Raw genomic sequence first — 8,194 nt, 5'->3', positions numbered from 1 at the left:
GGGGGTGCCCGCCTGCCTGCGTCATTCAGAGTGACTTTGCACTCTCATTCACTTCTCTGAGATCACGGTCACTGTGCAGATGTCACTCAAATTACCTCACGCTGAGGTGTTTACTGATACCAGAAATCCTTGAATGCAAGGGTCAAAACCCCTTCTGTCTCTTCCCTGCAGAATTCCCAATGCTCAGGGACTTTTCTGCTCAGAAGCCAATTTCTACTTTTTTTCCTTGCAGGGTATATTTAGCTGCATCAGCTTTTCTTATTAGAACTACGGCAACGGGAAATCTCTGTGGAGCCCTCACAGAAGTCTCAGTGATGGTCGTAGAAGGATTCCTATCACTGTGTTCCGCAATCACAGCATTCCTATCATTCCAGCCCCATTGGGGGTTGGACTGGATGGCCTCTAAAGGTCCCTTCCAATCCAAAACATTCTGTGATTCTATGACTACGAACAGATTCCGTTCACTCAGTTCCTTCCCCCTTCCCCACCAAACTGGGCTGAACTGAACTGAACCAAACCAAACCGAACCAAACCAAACCAAACCGAACCAAACCAAACCAAACCAAACCAAACCAAGCCAAAGCTTTGGTTTTCTGAGCTTACAGTGCTGTGGAAAACATAACTGACAGCTGAGAAAGAACGAAGGCTTGACTAGGTTTCCAAAGCCTGAAAAGTAGCGGTTGGGGCACAGCAGATGTGCTGTGAACCAGCAATGACATACGTACATTTTGGGCTCAATCCTGCAAAAGCAGGAGAGACACCTTCGGCCTGGGAGGAGGCGATTTGTCCGCAGCAGTGACCCCTGGGTGCCCAGGGCAGTGGGGTGCGAGCCCTCCAAAGCCAGCGGCCGGGGCACGCGTGCAGTGAGAAGTTTGCTGCCCCAGCCGACAATCTTCCTGTCTGAAGTTTAAAGAACAAAACTTCCTAGGAAAAGGTCATTTAGGGGAAGTCATTTCTCTACAGTGCACCGCCTGCCTGATGTAGTGATGCCGCCGGTGACCTTACACATGTTAAAATCACCACCAGACGCTGGCAGAGGAGTTTCTCCCACCAGCAACACTTGCTCTGCGTTCACACTTCCCTTCTGCAGTCCCGAGGCTGCGGCAGCGCTCGCCTCTTTCCGTTTTCTCTCCCTCCCTCTCCCTCCCGCATCTTAGGAATCGCTCACAGGGTATGAACAATTCCTTCTGCACAGCTCTGCGGGACCGCCTGGGAAATAAGCCCACCCCAAGGCTTGGAAAGGTGCCTGGAATCACTGCGGCTGGCGTCTAAGTCCAGGGGCGCTGCTCCCTACCCCCTTATCTCTGTGGGCAGGCAGGGCAAGCTCAGCCCAGGGTTTGGGCTGGCCGGCTGCCGGCGAGCCCTGTGCAGCGCGGCGCTCAGCTCGAGTTAATAAATCCCACCAAAAGGCATGGTGTGAGCTGAAGGCCATGCTAATCAGGAGCCCGTGGCTTCCAGCCAGCCCAGCGCATGGGCAGGTATCTCCTATGAGTGTCTATCTAACCTTGGACCATCTTGCCCATGACAGTGCTTTAACGCAGAACATTAGCCTGGGGGAAATTCAGTTCAAGAGGAGACTTGCAGAAGTACACGAGGCAGCTAGATAACCAGTTCCATCCAAAAGTTCGTGGAAACCTGCTGCTGAGCTGGTCTTCGTGCCTTCAAAATATCTGCTTGGGATCAGGTTATCAAAAGAGCTGAGCACCTATGCAGCCTTTGCAGAAAAGTTCAGCAAATGGAGTGATTCTCCAAAGGGACTCGGCGTCCTGCGGGCAGCTCTGCTGCCTCAACTCCGGAGCGCGTTTTCCCAAGCAGATGCCAGCAGTAATGTCTCATTAGAATAACTGAAGAGTGTGCTTCGCTAATTGGCACTGTAGATACATTGACCTCTGCTTTTGTTTCACCGGAGTCTGATTTTTTGTGATTGCATTTAATAGTGACTGCAAGGGGAACTGAAGGAGAGGAGGCAAGGGAGGGAAGGGGGAAAGAAAAGAAAAGAAAAGAAAGGGAAATGTGTCTGGTTGCGACAAGACAAGACAAGCTGTCCAGTGAGTCTCACTACAAAGGAGAGAGATTTTTGGAAGGATGAGTCTCATCATTACTGACAATTCTTCTTTCATCAGGGATATTTAACTTCTTTCATTCCCAAACGAGTGCTGCCTTTGTCTGTGGACAGGTTCTAAACCTCTCCTTGCCTTCCCTCCTCTTCTGTGTAACTCCCTGCTCCCCTGGGAGATCCAGTAACTCATCTCTTCCTCTGTCTCCTTCAGCCTACTCCCTCCAGCAACACTGTTGAAGTGGGCTGGTGGGCTGCCCATGCTTGTCCTCACACACACAAACATCTCTGACGGCTGGATGCACCACCCAGGCGTCTACATGTCCTACAGGGATTTGGCTGGGGGGGAGGCACTGTGTGAGTGTGGTCTGGAGTGGGGGTGCGGGCTGATGCCAATGGAGGCGTCACCAGGGTTGGAGCTGGGGCTGCAAGCCTGTGATGTTGGCCATGGCTCTGGCATTGTCCCTCCACTCTGTTTTGGCTTGGCATATCAGCCCTGGCCCCCATCGTCTGTCCTGTTGGTAGTGGAGCAGTAGCTGGGGCGGGGGCATGGTGAGAGGCAAGGAGGGGGACACCCTTTGCATCCCTCCTACTTCTCCAGTGCCACCACTGAAGAGAAGCTACAGGCCACACTCCCAGAGATTCCAAACCTGTAAGAGACAATCAGCATAGGTGCCATTTACCTTTTCTCATCATGTCTGTAAGATGTAGAGCTCCGGCCACTGGTCCAAATAAACATTTTAGAGGGTTGCCCAGTGTTGGCTTTGCTCGTTGCAGTGGGACGATGGAAGGACCTGGGGGAAGAGGGATAATTTTTGTCACTGCCCATCCACTGCAGCAAACCACACTATAGCCAGCGTGCCAAATCCCCCGTGGCCGTGCCCAGTGCGCTCTGAAGATGGACAATTTCTTAACTCAAGGTGAGATGTAAAATGGTGGGGATGGAGGATCAGCTTGTGGGAATGAAGGCTAAACCTCATTAGCCCCACTGGCAACATGTGATCCCGGCTAATCAGGCTTGGCTACACTCCACGCTGCAAAGGATTGGCACCATGGACAAGAAATCATCAGTATTTTAAGAAAAGGCAATAGCTGCCTCCAGTGTTCTTACGGTTTATTTTGGGGGTGGGAAGTGGTTGCTGTTTAAGCTCACACCCATTCATTACAGCTTCTGGCTTGTACGGCGGCTCTCGGTGCGATGAGGCTCTCGAGCAAGCTGTCTGAATGAGGCCCAAGTATGAGACGTAAACATGGTGTTTTGTGGAAATGTCACCAAGGAAACAAAGACGTCGTTTCCCAAGGAGAAATTACTGTCCCAAAGCCATTGGGCCTGACCAGTTAGAGTCCTGCCCAAGGACAAGGCATGAGTTGGGGTTGTTCAGCCTGGAGAAGAGAAGGCTGCGGGGCAGAGCTGAGTGCGGCCTCTCAGGGCTTAAAGGAGGCCCAGAGGAAAGAGGGGGACAAGCTTTTTAGTAGGGCCAGCTGGGACAGAACAAGGGGGGATGGCTTTAAACTGAAGCAGGGGAGGTTTAGACTGGATCTAAGGAAGAAATTCTTTACCATGAGGGTGGTGAAAGCCTGGCAGGGATTGCCCAGAGAGGGGGTGGAGGCCCCATCCCTGGGAACATTCCAGGGCAGGTTGGCCGGGGCTGTGAGCAACCTGATGTGGTTCAAGGTGTCCCTGCTCCCTGCAGGGGGGTTGGGCTGGGTGGCCTCTAGGGGTCCCTTCCCACCCAAAACATTCTGTGATTCTATGGTTCTATGAGTCCTGCTGCCTCCTTTCAGGCTCCCAGGGTCTTCTGAAGAGGGGAAGAGTCTGAGGGGTTTCATTTTAAGGACTGAATTTGAGCCCTGTACTACAATGAGATCTCACAGAATCAGAAATACAGAGTTGGAAGGATCTCAAGAATTGTTGTTGCTCTCCCGCCCTGCTTAAAGGCACATCCACTGTACCTATGTTATTCGTAGCGGATTTTGGTCACCCTCTATCAACTGAATGTGAACAAGCGTCTTTCCAGAGGGCAACTGCCTTGCCAGGCTGGAAGCCCAGGCTGTACTGGACCTGCTAGTGGGGCTACAGCTCCTCTTGCAGCTCCTCCTAATCCGCTCCTGGTTTTAGCGAGGCTGGACCCTGCGTTTTCTGCTTGGCTTTGCCTGAACATTGCTGTTCCTTCATTACTTACCTGGTGTGGCATCAACATGGTTGTCTGGCAGCATGGCTGCCACAGAGGCAGGCAAGGTGGCCATGCTTTGGCTTTCCCAAAACACGCCTCGTTCTTGGCGCTTGGGTCTATTCTGAATAAATGCATAATGCTTAAGAGGAAAACGCAGAGCAAGACCTGTACAATCTCTGACGAACCCACGCACACCCGCACCCAGGGCACCGCAGGGCTCTGCCCTGGCCAAGGAGCAGCTCTGAGGGTCCGTGATGCTGACCCAGGGGGTCTCCCCGTGATGCTGACCCAGGGGGTCTCCCTGTGATGCTGACCCAAGAGGTCTCTCCGTGATGCTGACCCGCTCCTCCCGTCTTCCCCAGCAGCTCTGAGGGTCCGTGATGCTGACCCAGGGAGTCTCCCCGTGATGCTGACCTGCTCCTCCCGTCTTCCCTCGTTCTCATCCTTCCCTTGGACATTATCTTCTGGTGGATTTTATGGACCTCACTAGCAAAAACTGACAAGGTTTCCACTTTTTCAGCCATTGCAAGGTGAAGACTTGAGATAGTTCTTACAAGGTTCGAACTACTCTGCCCTGTGCTAAGGAGCGTCAACAAGTCCACCCAACAGCAGCCACCCGAGAGGGGACTGCAGTGTGGAGGAAGCATGCTGGGGCAGCATTTGCTTCAAATTGCTCCAGAAAAGAGGTAATTCTGAGGGTGAACCTCAAAATCCTTGGCTGGTGCCTTGATAACCGTTACGTGCTCTGCTGTCCTCACTTTCACCCTGGGCTGGCTGCTTTCCTTCCTCAGGCTTTGGTTTATGCCATGATTTATGTGAAATGTCCCTTACCTCTAGGTCACCACATCTGTGAACATCCAAAGAGGGATATTGCGGACCGCGATTTTAGATGGAAAGCTGGGGCTTATATGAGTGCTTATTTGTAATTGCCTCTGTCTATATTTACGTTAATCATAGGGTTTCTGAGACCTTGAAGAACCATTTATGGCACCAAACTAATGAGCTTTGCTCCCCTCATGACATTTCATTTCCTGGGCAATGTGGCCACTGTAAAAAGAGAAGCACTTGCATTAATTTTGCCTCATAAAAGACACCTTGAGTCATCAAAAGCCAACAAAAGTTAAACATTCACTTCAAGATATAATCGCTGACCTCCTGAGCTTTGCCTGAATACACCCGCGTCCTGCACTGCCCATGCTGCCGAGCGCTCTGGATGCTTCATCCCAATATTTCCCAGCCAGAGGATCAATTTGAACCCTGCGGCAGTTCCCCGCAAGCCCTGGGGTTTTCCTGCCCGTCCACCTCTCAGCCGCTCTCCGTGCCACAACACAGCGGCCGGTGCCCGTTCTCGAGCAGACAGGGCAGCTGCTGGTGAGCAATGGGAGATACTTGGTCTCTCTCATGTCTGGAGAGGCTGTTTTTGGGGTGGTCCCATCCACCGTTGCTCACGGGAAAAGGAAGGGGCTGAAACCAGGCATCAAAGGCAGCCTGTAAGGGGACGGCGGTTCACTTTGAGGTGAATTTACTGAATGTGGACAATCGGGCTTCATGCCCTGATAGGTCTTACCCATGCCTGTGTCTGATGATAGACTGTTTTCCTATGGCTTTGCTGAGCCAGAAAACAGAGAGAAGTATTGTGTGATGAAGGAAGGGAAATAAATAAAATGGCCTGCTGGATTTCTGATGTAAAGTGTAGCCTGGCTGCCGGGTAGCCTGGCACTCAGGAGCCTTAGTGTGTGGAAGAGTTTCCCAGGCAGAGTGGTGGAAGTAACTACGAAATTAAGATGCTCCTTTCTGATTCAGGGAGCTTTCTAGTCCTGGTATTAAAAGAATGTAAGACCTGGTCCCAGGACTAAAACCAGTGCCTGAAATTTCTGACTCCTAGCTATGGTCCATGGCAACATGAAGGGGTAGGTGGAAGCAGAGCTACACCAGGGAGAGGGTGAGGAGAAACCCAGCTGGGCAGTAAAAGCTGAGCAGGCATCTGCCTGGGGAATCTGAGTGAGACCTGCTGTGGCCATGGCCACGGTGTGACACAAAAGCCCTGATGCACCTGCACCAAGGGAGGTCTTGCCTACTAGCACTGAAGATGCAAACCAGAAACCAGATGAAGACCTGGCTGGCAATTCCTCTGTTCTGACACAATTCAGAGGGCAGCGTTTCTGGTGGAGTCAAAATACCCATCCTTCTCTGCAGGTCTCCATCTGAGCACAGCCTCTGCTTGCCCTAATCCCTCTTGGCTGCAGCCATAGTGGAAGAACAGCGAGCATGGAGCAAGAACAGCAATCAGCTAACTCATAAAAGAAATGCATCTGCATTAGCAGAAGACAGTTACCACTTAGGGAACATTTAACGCTCTGGCAGCAGCAACAGCAATATCAAATGTTGTATTTCTGCCTCGTGACCGGACTTTTCTCTACCGCAAGCTAATGGGCACAGTGCAGGACAGAGTGACATAAATAACTGTTCTCGTTGGAGCACCTCGGGAGCTCCGGCTGTACGAACTGACTGATCCAACTGGCAGGTGACCTTGAATTTGGGGTTCCTTGTTATGGCAAGGGACAAATGGACAATGGACAGCTGGTGATAATGTACTGACGAGAGTTTAGGAAGCCTGACGGCTAATGATGCTTCATTGATGAATTCACCTCTATTTCTGGTCCTTCTCCTAAATCTCCCCAGAGGTCAGAGTTGAGCTCTCCATCTGGTTTTTGAGTTGAATGAGGGAGACGTCCTGGACCCAGGACGGTCTTGTTGGGCTCCCGTGGTGCAGGCATGTCTAGGACACACCATGCCCAAAGGAGGAGGAGAACGGGGCTGCCGGTAACAACTGAAGCCATCACATGGGGATGCAGCTGAGCTGTGTGCGGATCACAACAGAATTTGGTTTTGTTTTCAAAGGCAAAATTTCTTTTGACTTCAAATCATACCGTACGATTGGTAATTTCTCCTCCCCAGTATGCACAGGAGTAAGAAGGAGACTCAGAAAGGCTGAGGTATCTATTCTTCTTTGCTACATGACAACATGCAATACGTTCACACTTCAGAATTAAATATTCCAAAGTAACCTCTAAATCTTCCAAATTTCCATCTCATGATGGTTTTTCCTCCAGTGCTGCCTTTCTGTTTTGAAAGAACTTTCAAGCCTTGCCATTTAATGATGCCTGTCATCCCTAGGCTTCCCCTTTCCTAAGAGCTATCTGCTGAGGACGAGTCTAAGTAGCCGACACAGCATGGCTGTAAACTTTATAATTTTATTCTCCTTGGTCTTTTTAATTTTAACTTCCTTCTTCACCTTTCTTTCCCTTTTTTTTTTGTTTTTTGGTTTTTTTTTCCCCAATCCCTCTTCCTATACACTACTATCCCCATGGTGGCTTGTTTCACTCACCCTGGCTGCACTGTGACTCTGTGTAATTATTCTGATTTAAGAGATTGAAACAGCAACTTTTGGAATGAATTCCAAATCTGTCCCCAGGTCAGATACAAGGGAGGGAGCTACTGCCTGTCATCACAAGCCAGCAAGCCCCAACTTCTCTTCTTTGGCGACCTCCTGACCACCTCGGAGCAGTCTGACACTGTGGCCTCAGCTCCCTCATCTGCACCAGGGATGGGCTGGTCCCATCACCGTACTGGCCACAGGGCATTTTCAGGCCACATCCAGGTAGCAGAGCATCCAGCGAGGGGCCAGCCCTCACTGCCATCCTCATGTGTTGGCGCGGGTGAGTTTGCAATCCAAGCACGAGGCAATGCCTCTCTTGGCACGTTGCAGCCGCTAGGGATCAATGTTTGTGAGGAACAGCTGAGGATAATTGTCCCCTTTGCCTGTCAGGACTCTGCAAACATTTTTAGCTTTCTGTGCTGAATTTGAATTTATGTAGCAAGTGACACATTGGACAAGCACTATATTCATCAGCTCAGCTGCTCTCCGGCTTCGGAGAAGGGGACAATTTGCCTCAAAAACGGG

At 50.9% G+C, this 8,194-nt stretch overlaps 1 protein-coding gene across 1 annotated transcript in view; it reads right to left on the bottom strand.

Moving 5' to 3' along the window:
* The window catches only part of LOC104129989 (calcium-activated potassium channel subunit beta-2), a 56,347-nt gene that overhangs the window by 14,110 nt on the left and 34,043 nt on the right, over nt 1-8,194 (bottom strand). Inside the window, exon 5 of the mRNA XM_009642978.2 lies at nt 2,740-2,850. Coding sequence (XP_009641273.2) covers nt 2,740-2,850 — 111 coding nt within the window. The remainder of the gene's footprint in view (nt 1-2,739; nt 2,851-8,194) is intronic.

The sequence above is a fragment of the Egretta garzetta genome, unplaced genomic scaffold, assembly GCF_000687185.1.
Source record: "Egretta garzetta isolate BGI_Z169 unplaced genomic scaffold, ASM68718v1 scaffold527, whole genome shotgun sequence".
In the NCBI taxonomy this organism is placed as follows: Eukaryota; Metazoa; Chordata; class Aves; order Pelecaniformes; family Ardeidae; genus Egretta; species Egretta garzetta.
This window is presented reverse-complemented; position numbering and strand designations above follow the sequence as displayed.